This window comes from Monodelphis domestica, chromosome 2 (assembly GCF_027887165.1).
Source record: "Monodelphis domestica isolate mMonDom1 chromosome 2, mMonDom1.pri, whole genome shotgun sequence".
Lineage (NCBI taxonomy): Eukaryota > Metazoa > Chordata > Mammalia > Didelphimorphia > Didelphidae > Monodelphis > Monodelphis domestica.
In genome coordinates this window covers 509,600,507-509,618,516 of record NC_077228.1, presented here as the reverse complement: position 1 = coordinate 509,618,516, position 18,010 = coordinate 509,600,507, and the positions used below count along the sequence as shown (strand labels likewise).

The 18,010-nt window shown below is 50.7% G+C and overlaps 1 protein-coding gene across 4 annotated transcripts in view; it reads right to left on the bottom strand.

Moving 5' to 3' along the window:
• Positions 1 to 281: 281 nt before the first annotated feature.
• ABR (ABR activator of RhoGEF and GTPase) overlaps positions 282 to 18,010 on the bottom strand; it is a 301,088-nt gene continuing 283,359 nt past the window's right edge. For all 4 annotated transcript variants that reach the window (XM_007485730.3, XM_056819590.1, XM_001364304.4 and 1 more), the window contains 7 exons: positions 12,205 to 12,264; positions 11,762 to 11,871; positions 10,516 to 10,655; positions 7,795 to 7,929; positions 5,920 to 6,025; positions 3,949 to 4,096; positions 282 to 3,118 (listed from right to left, as the gene is read on the bottom strand). In XM_007485730.3, coding sequence (XP_007485792.2) covers positions 3,029 to 3,118; positions 3,949 to 4,096; positions 5,920 to 6,025; positions 7,795 to 7,929; positions 10,516 to 10,655; positions 11,762 to 11,871; positions 12,205 to 12,264 — 789 coding nt within the window. In that variant the 3' untranslated portion in view covers positions 282 to 3,028. The remainder of the gene's footprint in view (positions 3,119 to 3,948; positions 4,097 to 5,919; positions 6,026 to 7,794; positions 7,930 to 10,515; positions 10,656 to 11,761; positions 11,872 to 12,204; positions 12,265 to 18,010) is intronic.

The following is an 18,010-nucleotide window of genomic DNA, read 5'->3' as shown; positions in this document are numbered from 1 at the left end:
AAACACAAGATCGGCCTTTTTTAGCCACCCTCCAATTGCTTTGGAGGCTCCCTCACCCTCTGAACGTTCGGAGTTGGCACCACAGCAGTGTGGGCCAGGGACCTCGCTCAGCTGAGATCCAGGAGAGGGGCTACAAAGCCCTTTCTTTAAACTCCATTCCAAGAAGAGGCAGCTGAGAAGGTGCATTGAGGAGGCTCCCATCTGGCTGCGGCTGACAGTTAAGTGTTTAGATTGCAGGTCTTCCTGGGCCGCTGAGAATGCAAACATCCAAACCACGGGGCTGTTTTGTGCAAACGTTGGGGCTTTGCATTTTTATTAACATGTTCCTCTCACAGGGTTTACATCCATTTATAATAATCTACATAATTGAAACAACACAGACAAAAAAATATATCCTTACCAACTTATTAAAGTAAAATTATTAATGAACAGTCAGTCCTATCCTACCTGTATCCACACAACTCTCCAAGTCGCCCAGGCCCTGCACAGATGAGGGCGAGGTGGCATGGAGGGCGGGGGAGAGCCAGAGCCTGTTTTCTGGGCACCTGGCTCCCCCGGCTCCCTACCTTGGGAAGCCGAAGGGTCTCTCCTGTACAGCTTTGTCCTGGCTTAGTACCTTCTTCCCATTGTGGGTCTGGGAATCTATGGAGACTGTTCTTTTCTCCTTCTGCCTAGCCTCTACTTTTCTCCCACTCTCCTTTCTCCTCTGCAGGGCTCAGGGCGGCAGCAGCTGCCTCCCTAAGAAGTGAGAAGTTGCTTCTCTTTCCCCCCGGCTTCTAGGTAGAGGGGTTGGGAGAGAGGACTCCGCTTCAGCTGCTGCCAGCCCCAGTCAAGCTTGCCATCCAACCCTCTGCCGTGATGTGGAAGCCAAAGAATGGGCCCATAGTGCAGGAGGCTGTCTGGTGTGCCAAGGCCTTTGGACTTGGGTGTTGCCTCTTTTCATCTGGCATCCTAGAAGCGAGGCCTTTCCCTGCAGGTGTAGCTCTGCTGCTCAGGGAGGGTCTCTGTCACCATTTTCCTTTCTCTGACATTGCCAGAGCATGGCTAGATCCAGGTCATGGACACCAGAGAAAAGGGTGACCAGAGAGGGCGCTGCTTCTCACCAAAGGGGCTGGCATCTTCCAGAAGCCCTCAATCAAAGTTTATCCCTGGGCACCGGCCAGGCAAAGCAGGCCCAGGAATAAACTGGTGTCAATCTTCGGAACCTCAAACGCCCAGGGAGCCACGCTTTTGTAAGCTAACTATATCATGTCATCATTGCATGGATGGAAAGCTCAGTGGGATGGGCCGCCCAACGGTTCAGATTTGGGGGCTTCCCTCCTCTTCCCAGCACTGGGCAGCTGCCCTGTAAGCTGAGAATCCACCTTCCTTTCCACCTTTGCTCCACAGTCATGCAGGAGTTGCCAGTGTTTGGCTGGGGAGTGCAACTTGGTCCCCCACAAGAACTGGGTATGTGTCAGCCAGTCTGGAGAGCCCTCCAAGAGGCCAGATCACTCGCTTCCCCTAGCTAGGCGGGAATGAGTGGCATCTCAAAGGACAGCACCATGGAGGCCAGCTGAAGTGCCCAGGCCTCGAGCTGTTCCTACCCCAGGGACTGGCAAGACAGGAAAGGAGGCCAGTACTGTGGCTGACCTACCCTCTCCTGCTCGCTGGGGTGGTAGTCAAGGACTCTGAGATCCTACTGGATCTCCTGGAGGGCACAAGGGGCTACCCAGTGGCAGGGCCTGGCTGCAGAGCTCACGGGTCTAAGGCAAAGGTACTCAGGAGGTCCAATGGGGGTTCCAAGGGCCTCTACTCCCCTACAGCTGAAGGCTGCCTCCTTTTCTGGGCCCCTGGTTCCTTCCTTTTTTGTCGCCTCAGGGAAGACGAGCTCCAGAGGGACAATAGTTGCTAGTCCCCTGTTCAGAGCTGCCTCTCTGGCTCCACCTTCCACCTCTCCCCTTTCTCAGCACCCCCAGTGTCACACTCCATGCCTCTCACTTTCTAACCCATGAACAAAAATGGGGAGAAGCGGCCCAGATTCTCCTCTTCCCCCAGGATAGGAGACGTAGAGGATAGGAAGACGCCTCAAGGTTTTCTAGTCCAGGTCCTGCATTTGGCAGATGAGGAAACTTGAGGATTAGAGAATTGACATGCCCAAGGTCACAAACACCCTCGTGTGTGAAGATTCCCCCAAACCCTCTGGATGGACAGCAAGTCACCCACGAGTCTCTGCACGCAAAGGAAGAAGAATACAAGGGAGAAAGGAACTGAAACCCGAGAGAAAAGTCCAAGGTTCCTCCTGGAGGTGGGCTTATAAAGTGAGGAACGGGATGGAGGAAGGAACCTTATACTCCACCCCCAGGAGCAGAGATCCCCAAGTGGCACCTCCCAGAGTCATCCCTGGCCCTTGCTTGGAGCTCAGGGGGTTGGCGCTGCCCCATCTCATGGTCCAACAGCCTCCCTGATGTCAAGGCAAAGTCGAACGCGGCACCTCCTTGGAGAGATCTCCCCGGCGAGTAGAGCCGAGCTGAGGCTTCACATGCAGGGGCGCGGGGTAGGAGTTGGGTGAAGGAAGCAAAGAGGAGGGCTCCTGGGAGCAGTGCCAGGAATGGGCAACTTGGCAGAAGTCACACAGAGCAAGCTCAAAACCTTTGCATTTAGACTCGGAAGGAATGAAAACGCCGGAGGAATGAAAGCAGGAAGCGGGCCGTCTGGGTGCCCAGCCTGGGTCAGTCGCTACCTTCTTCTGCATGACAAATATACATAAAACAACTCCTGAACACCACGGGGCATCAGACAGGAGCAGAAATACAGAGGGGCAGGGAGAAGCACAGCGGGGCCATGGGGGCAGAGAGGGAGGACGAGGCCAGCTTTATACAAGGCTGTACAGGAAACGCACATGTTCCAGTTTCCTTGGCGTCTGCTTTGCTCCATCTCAGTTTGGTGGGGTGGTCGGTCAATTGGTTTTTCAGTCTGTGCTGAGCCCCAGGGCCCAGCTGGGAGGGCCGGTGCCCCCGTGGCGGACCCCACGCCACCCGTGCCTGTGCTAAACGTCCGTGGAGAAGTACAGTGTGTTCCGTTTCAGCTCTGCAAAGGAGATGGGGGGATGCTGCAGGTAATAGAGGAGGACCTGGACCTGGAGGAGAGAAACACGGGAGAGAAGTGAGGACATCAAGCTGCGAAGAGGCCATCTAGTCCATTAGTCCAACCCCCATGACTGCAGAGGAGGAAACTCAGGCTACCCTGAGGTCACACAAGGATGCTCAGGGATGGGATTTGAACTCGGACCTCTTACTGCTAAAGGAAGCGCTCTGGATGAATAAATGATCTTTGACTGGGGCTGGGTGGGAGAGAAGGACTTTTCCTCTCTTCTTTAAAAGCAAACTCTTGCACCAACAGTACTCGGGGAATGGGAGGGGGAGAAGAATCCTAAAAATCAGCCTGAATGGAGGTTCCCCGAGGCAGGATCACTCCTCTTTTTGGGGACCCAAATGACCACGCCTTCTTTCTTTGGGGGAATCAGACTCGTATTTATACAGATGTACAAAAAACGACCTCGCTGGATCCCGGCCGCTGCTCTTATCCCCACTTCACAGATGAGGAAGCAGCTTAACTGAAGTAATGCATGATTAGCCTAGTCACGCTAGTCAGGGTCTCATTCAGAAGTTGAATTCAAGTCTTTCTGCCACCAAATCCAGCATTTTCACGGGGAATCCTCTGTGAGGAATGCCCTCTCCCAATGCTGATTGGGAGAGCTGCCCATGGCCATGAGGGGAAAGTGCAGCGTCCCCTAGTCAGGATGTATCGGAGGTGGGATTTGAACCCAAGACCCCCCCCCATTCCAAGGCAAGCCCTTTATCTCCAAGGCCCCCCTCTTTTTCCTCTGGTAGCTGGAGGCGGGCTCACTATGTTCCCATGTCCTCTAGGCACTGGGAGACGGAAGCAGCCTGCCTGGTGATTGATTACCTGCGCCATGACGTCGTGAGACCAGATGTCCGAGGCGGAGGTCAGGTGTCCTTTGCTCTCCACCTCGGACGGTCTCAGTAATGTTGGGCCAAACACAGTGGCCAGATTGTGAAGGGACATTTTGTTGATAGGTTCCTTTTCAGCAACCCTGGGGGAGAGCACCAAAGGGAGAGAGGAGAGTTATCCAAGCCTGCATTTTACAGAAAGGCAAACTGAGGCTCAAAGACATCAAAAGTTGTGCTTTTAGAGCCGGAGAGGACCTTAACGTTCATGGGGCCCAACCCTCTTGGGCTGCCCTTTTCTTAAACAGAAGAGGAAAATGGGACCCAAGGTGGGGAGCGGACTTGCCCCAGGCTGCACTGCTCTAGTCTCGATTTCTCCTCCTTCTCAGCTTCCGGCTAGTCCCTGTGCAGGAGGAAGCCAGGCTTCCAGGGATGCTGTGACGTGCCAAAGGTCATGTCAGAGGTGGAATTTGAACCTTGACCCTCTGGGGGCAGCTGGGCCGGAGGAGGGGGCAGGACGGTGAGCGAGGAGGCCACTGAAGCAGGGGTGCAGGGTCCGTCCCTCTCCTCCCTTCCAGATGATTCTGCCACATAATTAATCTTCTGAACAGCCTGCCTCTGGCTTTCTCTCGGCCCTTCTTTCTCTTGCATAACTGGCCAGATGCACTCACTGTGAATTCTCCCCGTAAGCCGCGAGCATTAGCTGCTGTCTAGAGCCGGTGCCCAGGCAGGCCTCGACCCCCCCTCCCCACTTATCTAACGAAGAAACCTGCTGCTGGCCTGTTCCTGGCACCAGCACCCCAATACCACTGCAGAAGAAGTGCCTGCTGGCCTGCCCTCCCAGGGCCCCCCAATCCCTCAAGGGCCACCACCATCCTTTGGGGGGAACCCGCAGGCCCTGCCCAAATGGAGCGGTCCGTTGCCTTGGAAACAGGCAGGAAAACAGGGCCATGTTAGGAGGCAGCTGTGCAGGCCTCCCCCACCCCCAACCCACACAGAAATTGAGCCTGGTCCAGGAGACCAGATGTGGGAACAGGCTGTGCCCGGTTCTCAGGGTGGAAAACCTAATGGATTTTCCCTTCGCCCTTCTCCACGGATGTTCCTGCTCGCTCTCCAAACTGTTTGGGAACTGGCTGGGACTTTGGTCCTGGCCGAACCGGAGGGGAAAGGGCCTGAGGATGGGGGGATGTGAGACTGCTGCTCCCTCCCAGCCCCGTCTCCACTCCTCCGGCCTCTCTGGAGGTGTGGGAAAGGCCCAGCCTTCGCCGTCAGCTTCTGCTGGGCCTGAACCAATGCTCACTAAAGAGCCTGCCAGAAGGCGCGGGGAACACAGGGAAGGGGGTGCGGATGCCATGATCCCCAAGAGAAGCAACCCCCGTCTCCAGCCCATAGTGCAGGGCTGCCATCTAGGTTCACAGGCTCACTGGAGAGCTGGGAGCAACCTTGGGGGCATCTAACCCAACTGCCAACCCCATTTTACAGAGGAGGAAACTGAGGCCTTGGAAGGTGGAGAATCTCCAGATCCCAGCTTTATAAGTCAGAAGGGCCACTCCCCCAATGTTACAGAGGAGGAAATTGAGGCCTTGGAAGGTGGAGAATCTTTAGATCCTAGATTTAAAAGTCAGAAGGGCCACTCCCCCAATGTTACAGAGGAGGAAACTGAGGCCTAGGAAGGTGGAGAATCTTCAGATCCCCGCTTTATAAGTCAGAAGGGCCACTCCCCTGATGTTACAGAGGAGGAAACTGAGGCCCAAGGAAGGGAAGTGATTAAGCCGAGCTCACACAGGCGACCTGATTCCAGAGTCAGTTTGCTCTCTCTCAAAGGAACCCCTCCAACTTCCCTGAGCATCGATGCCTTCCATAGGGACAAGGTGGCCAAGAGGGTACCAAGATCACACAGCTTTGGGTATCCCTTGGGAGTTCTACCAATCCCAGGGGCCCCTGGGGCAACGACGCCCAACCACGTTACCTTTTCAAGTGTTCTAGCAAGAAGAGGAAAGTGATGAGATTGGGGTCAGGAAGAGTACGGAGAAGGTGCATCATACAGTTTTCCTTGGCAGCAGGATCCGAGAGCGCTGGAGACGGAGAGGAGAAAATGGATCAGCCAGGGACTGAGCTCCCCAGGACGAGGTGTATGCCAGTGCCTCACCTAAAGACCCCCACCCTCCCCCTGAGGCATCTGTCAAACTGAGCAGCTTGTAGGCACTGGATAGGGCAGATGCTCTCTGCCATGGCCATGCCTCACGTGGTTGTCTTCTCTTTCTCCAAGAGGGAAAAGGAAGGTCCCTTTATAGACCTCATGCAAAGTCCTCGTACCTTAAATCAGCAGGGAGGTAGCTCCAAAGTCACCTAATAAAACCCCCTCATTTTACAGAGAAGGAAACTGAGGCACAAGGTCAGCTGATCTAATTGGATCTCTGGACACTATCCCTGACAAAGTAGCCATTCTGTCTTTGGGGAACACTATTATGTTAGAGAAATCGCTAAAGAAATAGAGAAGGAAGCGCGAGGGGGCAAGGCAGAATTCACTCCTCACTGCATTGTCTCCAGCCTCCTGCTGGGTTGGATTAGACATTTAGACTCACAGCTTCTTGAGAGCAAGGATCTTCTAGGCTTGTATTCCCAGTGCTTAGAATAGAGTAAAAATCCCTAAATCAGTGTCTCTTTCTCTCTTTCTCTCTCTTTCTTTCTTTCTTTCTTTCTTTCTTTCTTTCTTTCTTTCTTTCTTTCTTTCTTTCTTTCTTTCTTTCTTTCTTTCTTTCTTTCTTTCTTTCTTTCTTTCTTTCTTTCTTTCTTTCTTTCTTTCTTTCTTTCTTTCTTTCTTTCCTTCTTTCCTTCTTTCTTTCTTTCTTTCCTTCTTTCTTTCTTTCTTTCCTTCTTTCCTTCTTTTCTTCCTTCTGAAGCCAACAAAGCCTGCCCACCTTCTTCCTCCCCCATGAACAGCAACCACTTCCTTAGCACCCATCCAAAGGTACAAAGGGTGCTTTATTTCCTGTTACCATTTTTAATAAGGGAGAGCTAGCAGGAGGGATGGAGGGAGAGGGGGTGACTACTTCACCAGAGCTGGCCTTTCTCTAAAATGAAATTTCCTCTCTCTCCCATAGGGGTAAGGGCTGAGTCCTAGAGAGGACAGAAGTCCTCCATTATGGATCACTCATTGTGGACAGAAGAGTTAAGAAGGGGGCAGCTAGGTGACTCAGTGGAGACAGGGGATTCTGGGTTCAAAGCTGGCCTCAGAGACTTCTTAATTAGCTGTGAGACCCTGGATAAGTCACTTAATCCCAATTGCCTAGACCTTACTGCTTTTCTGTCTTAGAACTGATTAGTATTGATGGAAATGGACCCAGAAGGTCAATTCGGAATGCTAATTAGAGAGGCTCAATGTTGCTAGGCAAGAAAGATGGTGTTAAAATGATGGGGGCTTGTCAGGGGAAAGTATAGGCAGAGGCTGGAAGGGCATGAGTCAAGAGTCATGGAGGACAATAGAGGGAGGACAGCCTACCATATACTATACCACAAAAACAAAGCAGAAGCCATTCCGTCAGGATTGGTTATCCTGGAAGGCCAGCCCTGTTCTCCTGGGCTCGGAGAACTAGAGAACAAGTGGTCTAGGGTGACCCCTAACATCATAGGGATTTGTAGGTCTCTGGTGGAATCGGAAACCCTCCTCCTCCAATCCTCTCTCCAAGCCAAATGAAGAGTAGGGACCAGCAACAAGAACCAGCCAGGCATCATTGCCCCTTTCCAAATACCTCCCAGTCCCAGGGGTCACCTGGATAGCCACCCCCATTGCTGGCTGTTAGCCTGCCAGAACCCCACCACGGGAGCCTGGGTTGGGTCTCACCGATGCCCTCCATGAAGGCTGGGTAGAGTCTGTCTGTGAGGAGGGGCTCCGGGAGCTCCCGGAAATAAAGCTTCAAGGTCCCCGCGATGGCGTTGATGTCCATGTCACTCAACATCACCAAAACATCCTTATTGTCTGGAGAAGAAAGGAAGAGATGAGCAGGCATCAGCCACCCCCACAGACATCCAGAATCTTAGAGCATCCCAAACCATCCCACCCCTCTGGTCTCTACTTCAAGACTTCCAGGTGCGGGAGTCCCCGTTGCCCACCGAGAGCCCAGGCCAGTTTAGGAGAGCTTCATTTGTTAGGAAGTTTTAAATCCTTCCATCTTCCTCCTCCCACAGCCAAAGAGTATGAATGTTGCTTTATCTCTTGTTATGGGCTTTTTAGTCAAAATCTGCTTTGTGGCAGTTTCTACTCATTGGTTGAATTCTCTGCTCTGAGGCCAAGAAGATTAAGTCTGATCCTGTATCTCCTAAACAGCATCCCACTTATTAAAGAACAAATCCTGGAAATCTTTAAAATTTCTTCCCTCCTAGCACGGGGCCCAGGGGTTCATTTCAGCCCCTCTACAAGGGATAGGTACGTATTTTCCTATTCTCTTTATGCTATGGTAGGAAAACTGTCCAAAGTGTATTTCCTGCAGGCCCAGCCAGGGGTCAAAGACATGGGGGTTGGCTACAATCTGGCATGAAGCGCTTTTCTGATGAACTGTTTCTCTCCTCAGAGAGGGTCCCTGATAAAGGATAAGTCTGAGAGATGGAAAGGACTTTAAAGGCCATCTAGAGACCAACCTGCCACTTTACAGATGAGGAAACTAAGGTTGGGAGACTTTAAGCAACTCAGAGACCAGACTTGAAACCCAGCCTTGCTGAAAGCCAGTCTAGTCGTGCTCCAGCTCCTCCATATTCTCCCGAATGCCAGGCTTGGCAATCATGAAGACCTGAGTTCAAAAACCTGCCTCAAACATTTTGCTGACTCTGAATCCTGAGAATCAAGATCTTTTCATGCCTCAGTTTCCTCATCTGGACAAGTGATAATAACAGCACTGACCTCGCAGGATTATTGTGAAGATGAAACGAGATAATATTTGTAAAAAGTCCTATATGAAAGGTTGCTATTATTATTTTTAAATGATTATTATTCCTCTATTTCCTACATTCCCACACCTGTCCGACATCCCTGTGAAGGATAAAGCAGAGGGACAAGACAAATCCATGCAGGTATCTGTGACTGAGCCCAGTCTGGAGAAGCCGGCCACGGCAGGGTAGGGGGTCCCATACCCTGGGGCAGAATCTGGTTTGCTTTGCCCATGATTCCTTTATATGGAGACGGGGAGAGAGAATAGTCAATTCCATGATGCAGAGCTCTGGGGCCATAGTAATAGCATCCAGAAGGTTCTGTCCTCATTGACAGTCTCAGCTAAGCCCCTCTCTGGAAAGCTCGGCACATTTTTTACACCTAAAATCATGTTCAACCAAGCCTTGGTTTTCAGGCCACAAAGAGAAATCCGGGCCAGGAACAATCAGCTTTGTGCCAGTATCTCCCTCAGCTTTCTGGCCCCATCCTTCCCCCTCCATTCTCCAAACCTCCCTCTCTCTACCCACTCGTACACCCCCCTCCAAAGGATGTCCACCATCAGTGCCTGCCAAGTGCCACCCCTCTGGACCTCTGCCAGTCCCTCCCCGGGGCAGGGGGAAGGGGTCAGTCTGGTTCTGCTGGAGCTGTCCAGCTCTGCCTAGACCAGCTTGGCTTTCTCAGCAGGCAGGCAGGCAGGCAGGCAGCCAGTTCACACCATGTACTAAACCCCAATAAAAGACACAGCCCCAGGCTTATCACAGCCGGATCATATGAATGAAACCAAAGGTCCAGCCCCAACCTCTGAGGGTCTTAAAGCCTCTGCAAAGAAGGCAGGACAAATAGTAGAGGTCAGAGACTGATTTTATTGGCACAGATTTCTTGGGCGAGGAAACTACTTTGGCCAATGCTACTAATAGTCTTAGGGACTCTTTTCTTTTCCACCCTTCCTTTTGCCCTAGTAACAATTCTAAGACAGAAGGACAAGGGCTGGGCAAACAGGGTTAAAGGATTGACTCAGAGTCATCCAGCTAGGAAGTATCTGAAGCCGTATTTGAACCCAGGTCCTCCCTACTCCAGGTCTGGTGCTCTATCCACTATGCCACCTAACTGTCCCAAGTCTGAGGTTCTGAACTTAAACATTTAAAAAAAATATTTGCTTCAATATAATTGGGTTCCTTTGTAAATCTAGGCACTTTTTGCTTTTAAAATATTTTTCTGAAGAGTCTGTAGGCTTTACTGGACTGCCATTGGGGCCATGAGATGGAAAAGGTTAAGAACCCATCTTAGAGAATTGCCTAGAACCCTGAGCAGTGAAGTGATTAGCTCAGAGGTCCTTAGCCAGGTTTTCCTGATGCTGGGGACTGTTCTCTACTTGCTAGACCACACTGTCTCTCTGACATCAGGAGCCTGGCATCCATCAGCAGAGAATTGTGAGCTTAGGAATTTTGAATTTCAGTCCCTCCCAAGTATCCAGGGAAGGAGGGAGGGAATCAGTTTCCAAGATATAAGCTGAACACTTCAGCTTTGTCAGATCTAGACTCCCCCAGTTACCTACAAGTCTAGGCAAGTCTGGGGACAACACCTGAGAGCACAGAAATCCCACCCTCTGCTCCCATGTTCTGGGGCTCCCCTGGAACTCACTGGCATCAAAGACAGCCTTCAGTGCCTGGATGTCAGTGGCCACCCCAGAAATCCGGTAGATTCCAATTTCCTCAATGCCTCTTTTCTCCACCTCCTCCACACATTGTCGGACGATGTAGGGCACCTTGGAGCGCTCTCTCCTGTGGAGGTAGGGAGTGGGCAGGAAGGTGACTACCTTTGCCATGACAGCAGAATTGCCTCCCTTCCCCTCCCACTAATATCTTTATTCCTTGCCCTGGCTGGTTGGAATGGAGAGTGGGAAGCCAGGGAAGAGTGAAAGGATCAGAGGGGGACACCCACAAAGTTTGCTGTGTGTGTAGAGGGTGGGCAAAGGGGGTGCAGTGTCAGATCAAGGCCCAGGTTGTTGCCAGGATGAAGGTCATGTACAAAATGTTTGGGGCTCATAAGAGGGAGGCAGATTCGACATAAGCTCAAAGGGAAGGAAGAGAGAAGAAGGAAGAGGATTTTTCTTAAGGAACAACATAAGGAATTTTAGTGAGGATGAACACACCCTCCTATAGGAGAATGAGGTATCTGTTTCTAGGGAAGAAACCCAGGTCCAAGTGGCAAAGCCCTGCATTTCTGAGATAAGACACAGGCTGGGCTAAAAGAGCACCCTGCCCTCTCCCCAGATTATCATAGGATTAAAGGAACTCAGATTTAGAGACACTTTAGAGACTTTCAGATTCAACTCTTCCTCATACAATTGAGATAACTGAGGCCCACAGAGGTGATTTGCCCAAAGTCACACAGAGAGTACATGAGAAGGGCAGGATTTTAACCCAGAACTTTTAAAGAACGGGGCCATTCCCTTTCCTAGGATGCTGCTGCCTAGCCAACTTGCTCAGGGAAGTGGAATCTCATCTGCCCAGAGGGAAGAGGGTTCAGAGGGAGGATGAAATTGCAACCTTTTGACCTAATCACTCAATAATCATTTACTTAGGGCTCCCGTGCCAAAGACTGGACCATTTCAGAACTGGAAGGGACCTAAGAGATCATTTAGTCCAACCACTCCCATTCCTTCACTTTACAAAGGAGGAAAGTGATGCCAGGGGCTTGTCCAAGAGGACTGGGGTAGTTACTGGCAGAAGAGTGGGGATTTGAACCTGGTACACTGGCTTTTAATCCCAAGCTCCTTCACTCTGTCCCTCTGGGAGCTGTGGGTCTGGAAGAGGGAAGAAGGGACCTGCAGGGCTTGGGCTGACAGCCTGGGGTTGAGCATCCCGGTTCCAGGAATGGCACCTACTTTGTTACGACACTAATCTTCACCCCAAAGACTCCCGTCTGCTTCTTGGATGGGGTCCGCTTCAGGCTCATGTCCCGGCTGGTGAATTTCATGGAGAACTCCACCTTGATCTGTGTTAAGGAAGAGGCCAAGTTGGGGTTGACATGAAGAGTCGCTATGCTGGAAGCAGCCCCAAGACACATGGTGTTGTTGGAGAATAAACAGTACACGGACCCAAAGAGATCCAGATGTGGGAAGGCAGGGCAGGGCCAGCTGCTGTGTGGCCTGCTGCCATCCTGGATAAGGGGGATTCTAAGGAGGCCTCTCTGAAATGCCTCTAGGGCAGGGAGGGACAGAAAAGAGAGGCAGAACCTTCCTGAACTGGAGCAGCAGAAAGCCAGGGAGTGACAACAGGGAGGCCCACTGGGCCAAGCTGGGATCCATTCTGTCTCCAAGGGCCTTACCCCGTTCATCTCGATCACATCCATGTGCCAGTTCTTTGTCTGCACGGTCTGCGGATCCAGCTGTAGAAAAAGGAGATGGGAGAGGTTACAGATGGTGTGGCCTCTGCAAGAGGCAAATGAAGGTTCCTCTCCAACAGCCACTGATTAGATCTTTTTATTAAAAACCTTTAATTTCACCCTTAGAATTGATACACGTAATGGTTCCAAGGCAGAAGAGCAGCAAGGACTAGGCAACTGGGATTAAATGACTTACCCGGGCTCACACAGCTAGGAAGTCACAGATTTGAACCCAGGTCCTCCTGACTCCAGGCCTCACTGGGCCACCTTGCTGCATCCTTTGGTTTTTATTTCTTTTATTCTTGCCCCCAAAGACAGGCCCATCAGAGGAAAACAGGGAATACCAATCCTGGAGCCCCAAGAAGACCCCCTGAGTCTCTTGGGGAAGAGGAAGGGGGTCCTTGAATGGTAGAATGAACAGCTCCTGATGCCTCCTCCAAGGTCCAGTTCCTTGAACAGAGCTGGCAGGGGCCTCAGAGGACATCCAACTCCAGACCTCTCACTGTACTGATTGGCCCAGGATTATCCAGACATTAAGTGGCAGGGCAGAGGTTCTCCTGACTCCAACGCCAGTGTTCTTTTCATCACACTATGCTCTCACAAGAAGCAGTGTGGACTCATTAAATAAAAGTTTCAAAAAAAAAAAAAGAAGCAGAGTGGACATTGAGTGGTGGACCATTGGTGGACAGTGAGCTGACCTCAAAGCCAAGAAGACCAGCATTCAAGTCTCACTTCGGACACCTCCTGCCTATGGGATCCTGAGCTCAGGGCTCTAGACAGCTCCCGAAGACAAGAAAATCGCCGACAACTTGCTGACTGCATTGATGGGTGTAAGCGTCCCCTATGAGACTTTCTGGTCCAGACCCTATCCCTTAATCCTCTGCGCCAGTGAACTCTGCCCCCCAAACTGTTCCAGCTGAGATGGAGCTCTCGTCATCAACCACCCACTCCGAGAGCAGTCTAGACAGTATTCGGCACTCCATCACGTACTGCTCAGCCTGTTCTCTGATTGCTCTCTCATTAAGAAGGCTGCACGTAGGGGCAGCTAGGTGGCTCAGTGGATTGAGTGCCAGGTCTGGAGTCAGGAGGTCCTGGGTTTAAATCTGGTCTCACACTTCCTAGCTGTATGACCCTGGGCAAGTCACTTCATCACCCCCACTGCCTAACCTTTATTGCTCTCCTACACAGTATTGTTTCTAGGATGGAAAGCAAGGGTTTAAAACAAACAAAAAAGGCTGCATGCATCTTAAGGCAGGCAAGGTGTCTTCTTCCTGTCTCCACTCTCCACCCTGCAATGCCCAGAACAGTGCTTGCCTAGTACCAGGGTGATGACTAGTCACAAAAATCTCCCTCTCCTCCCATTCCCTCTCTGTGGCAGCGCCCTATCTCTGCACAGGGGCACTGCCCCCCTCTCTGCCCCCTACAATGCCAGCTCTGTTTCTGGAGAGCAGAAGAATCTCCATAAATCAAGGCTATTTCAGGATGTCATTTAAATACAGAGAGAGGAGGCGGGGGAGGCACGGAGAGGGACGGGGGCACATTTTCCAGTGAAATTATGTCTCTTGAATTGCTGTGGCTATTTATAACCCCTGGGAAATGTGCACTCTGCTATTTCCTGATTAGATTAGTGGTCATGGGTTGGGTAGGGGTGGAGGGCTTTGGGATGTCAGGAGGGGGCTGGATGCCCAGCAGGGACCTTCTGCCTGGGGCACCTTCCCTAGCCCTCGGCAGCCTGGCACCTGGGGGAAATCGGGCAACCTGAGAGCATCCTGGAGGGTGCCTTGAGTGACATGCCCTTGCCAGTGGAACTAAGAGTGGAAGAAAAATAAGAGGCGGTGATCAGAATGAGAAAAGTATCCTGGCCATCTATTCCAACCCATACAGGAAAGGGATCCCCCACTATAGGACACACTCAACAAGTGCACAAGTTTCTGCTCGAAGACCTCCGAGGAGTGAGCCAGCCCCCATCCTCTCCACACCAAAGCAGCCCCCTCCACTTGGAGGGAATTTTATCTGCAAGTTTTTTACGACACCAAATCTAAACTTGATTCATTGTAACCTTCTATCCATCAAGAAAGATTTACAGAGGCAACTAGGTGGCTCAGTGGATTGAGAACCAGACCTGGAGGCAGGAGGTCCTGGGTACAAATCTGGCTTCAGACCCTTCCTAATTAGGTGACCCTGGGGAAGTCACTTAGCCCCCATTGCCTAGCCCTTGCACTCTTCTGTTCTGAGAGTTGTTACTAAGGCTGGGAGGGAGGGAGGAAGGGAGGGAGGATGGGAAGAAGGGAGAGAAAGAAGGCAGGCAGGCAGGCAGGAAGGAAGGAACACATATGTGCCAGGGGGCTCATGCCAGGTACTAGGGTTACAAAGATAAAAATCCAATCTTCTCTCCAGGAGGTTCCATTCTACGGGGAGAGTCAGCATGCATAACATATAAGGAAATACCAAACTGCTCCCTGCTCTGCCCTCCAGGGCCAAACATAACCAGTTGCCAGATTTTCAGACCCTCAAAGCCAGCCAGCCTCCCGTCTCCTCATCTTCAGACTGAATATGCCCAGTTCCTTCACCCAACTTTCATGCCATGGACACATGCAAGTGTTTTGTTTTGTTCTGTTTTCAATGGAGGGAAAGTAGGGAGAGAAGACATTTTAAATAAAAAAGCCAGTTTACTAATGGGAGTGGAGGGAAGTATGGGATAATGAAAAGCAGGTTGCATTTATAATCAGTAGACCAAACTTGCTCCTGATATTTACTACCTGTGTGACCTTGGGAAAGTCACTTTTCTGCTCTCAGTTTTTGCCTCTGTAAAACAAGGAGGCTAGAATCGATGGCTTCAAAGAACCCTTAGAGCTATACATTTATAGATCTTATGATTATTTCCCTCCTACCAAGTTACAAAGAAATGAGACCACCATGTATCGGGAAAGGAGGAAGACACAGGTGGTGACCAATTGGAGGGGCCTCAGTGGCCCTCAGAGATAAGATGGGACCCAGATGTGAGCAGATGTGGGAATGGAGGAAGAGGAGAAGCCAGAGGGAAGGGCAGGGCTGAGGCTTGGGCTAAGAGCAAGTCCCTTGAAGATGTAGTGCCTCAGTAGTCCGATTTTTTAATGTAATGAGGTTAACTAGGATGAGAAAACTCTGGGAAATGAACCAGGGATGGCCCCCCTTACACACACAGACACCTCCCCCCCCAGGTGGGTCAGTGGATTGAGAGGTTCAAATCTGGCCTCAGATACTTCCTAGCTGGGTGACCCTGGGCAAGTCCCTTACCCCCAATCTAGCTCTTACCACTCTTCTGCCTTGGAACTAACCTGCAGTATTGATTCTAAAGTGGAAGGTAAGGGTTTAAGAAATAAATAAAGCCTTCCAGCCGATTTCCCTTCCTCCTCCCTTTCTCTAGTTCTTCCTGGATTCAAGGCCAGCCCTTGATCCATTATAATACCATGTTGTTTCCACAGTATTCCAAAAGGGTTTTTTAGAACATCCAGTATATAAAACTGAATTTCTGTTCCATGTACATTTCCTATTACTTTCTGGCCAGTTTGGTTTGAGAGTCCCAAAGGGAAGGAATTTAGATGCCTTCTGGGAATTCTTTTCCTCCTGGGAAAAACATTGGGTTGAGAGTTGGGAGGCTGAGTTCAAATCCCAGGCCAGTAACATCACTACCCAACTCTCGAGCCTCTTTAACCCTTGGTCCTTGGCTCCTTTATCAGTACAAGGAGAAAGGTGGGCTAGCTGGCCTCTGAGGCTCTTCAGTCCTCTGTCCTTTAACATTTCTGGGCTTCTGTCTCCTCTGCAAAATGTTGGGGCTGGCCTAGATGTCTAGTAAGGTGCCCTCCCAGCTCTAAATCCTGGGTCCTAGGTGCCAGCATCCGTCCTTCAGGCACTCTCAGGGGCTCTGTTTCTTCAGAAACAGCTTTTGAGAGAGAAGCTGGGCAAGGAGGGGAGGGGCCGTGAGGCATCTGTGCCAAATCAACCACAGGATCACAGATTCAGAGTCGGAAGGGACCTCAGGGGCCTACTGGTCCAATTTTACAGATGTGGAAACTGAGACCCAGGGCAGTAAAATAACTCTTCTTGGGGTAATGTCTAGAAAGTATCAGAGAGTAGGTAGGTGGTACAGTGTGGATGCCAAGCCTAGAGTCAGGAACACTCATCTTCCTGAGTTTAAATCCAGCCTCAGATACTTACTAACAGTGTGATCCTGGCCAAGTCGTTTCACCCTGTTTACCTCAGTTTCCTCATCTGTAAAATGATCTAGAGAAGGAAATGGTAAACTACTTCAATATCTTTCTTTTTTTTTTAACCCTTACCTTCCATCTTGGAATCAATACTGTGTATTCGTTTTAAGGCAGAAGAGTGGTAAGGGCTAGGCAATGGGGGTTAAGGGACTTGCCCAGGGTCACCCAGCTGGGAAGTGTCTGAGGGCAAATTTGAACCCAGGACCTCCTGTCTCTAGGTCTGGCTCTTAATCCACTGAGCCACCCAGCTGTCCCTTCCAATATCTTTTCCAAGAAAACTCCAAATGGGGTCACAAAGAGTTGGACATGAATGAAAAATAAATAAGAAAGAGAAGTATCGGAGCTAAGGTTTGAAGCATTCCAGGGATCACAAAGGTCCTCAGCCTTGGTTCATTGCCCATATGTTCTAAACAATAAACGAGCATATATTAATGCTTACTACATACAACCTGTATTAAATTCAGGATCATAGCTCTAGGTTTAGGGTTGGAAAAGATCTCAGAGTTCATCTAGTCCAACCCTATTTTACAGATGAAGAAACTGAGGCCCAAAGAAATAAGCTGATTTGCCCCTAAAAGATCAGACAGTGCCAAGTGACAGAGATAGGTCTTATCCACAGACTTCCAATCGATCCCCCCTTTCACCTCCTACTGTACCATACTGACTCTACAGTACGTGAGGCACCCACAGGACCAACACAGAGGCTCCCCTCTAGACTGGGTCGTGGCGTTTGTCCTTGGTTCTTGGTGGAGACTTCATGTGCGAGGCTCGTACAAGCTGAGAGATTGGGGCTAGGCTATAACAGCACCTCCCCTGGGCAGGGGATCTCCAGGGAAGAGGGGAAAGAAGGGAAGGCAAGCTGGACAGGGAAGAATGGGGAGGAGAAGAAGGCTCCTCCAAGCTGGAGCTGAGCTGAAAAGCCACAACTTCCCAAACCTGCAAGCCAGGAGCCAAGGGCCCATAGGAGGTTGAGCTGGAGGGAAGGCTGGGGTTCTGGGGAGAAGGGAAGTGGCTTCCCAGGTTTCCACGCCAACAATGATCACAGTGCTTCTCAGCTGGAACAGGAATGGAAGTGGGACCAGCCATGCACAGTCAAGGCTCATCGTCTTCATCTTCCCTTTTCTCTGAGCCCCCTTCCCTTTACAACACAAAATCAAACCCCCAAAGGGCTTTCTCCCCTGCACTGCCCATATTTAAGTGCCAGATCAGAGGAAAAAAACTCAATGGGGAGACAGAGACATCCGGCTCAGGGACTGGACACTCGGTCCTCTCAGAAGTTGATTTGGACAATTTTTGGATGTTTTTATCCCAAAGTTATTAATAAATGCAGTTGTCATTCCTCGACACTCTCCCTCTCCTTGCCCTCCATTCCTTCGTAGAAAAGAAAAAGAATTAAGCAAAACTAGCCTCCAACCCATAGTACCCCACCTCTTTACTGAGGGAAGGAACTGTCCCATTCTCCATTCTCGGGGACCAAGATGGTGCATAATACAAAAGTCGAG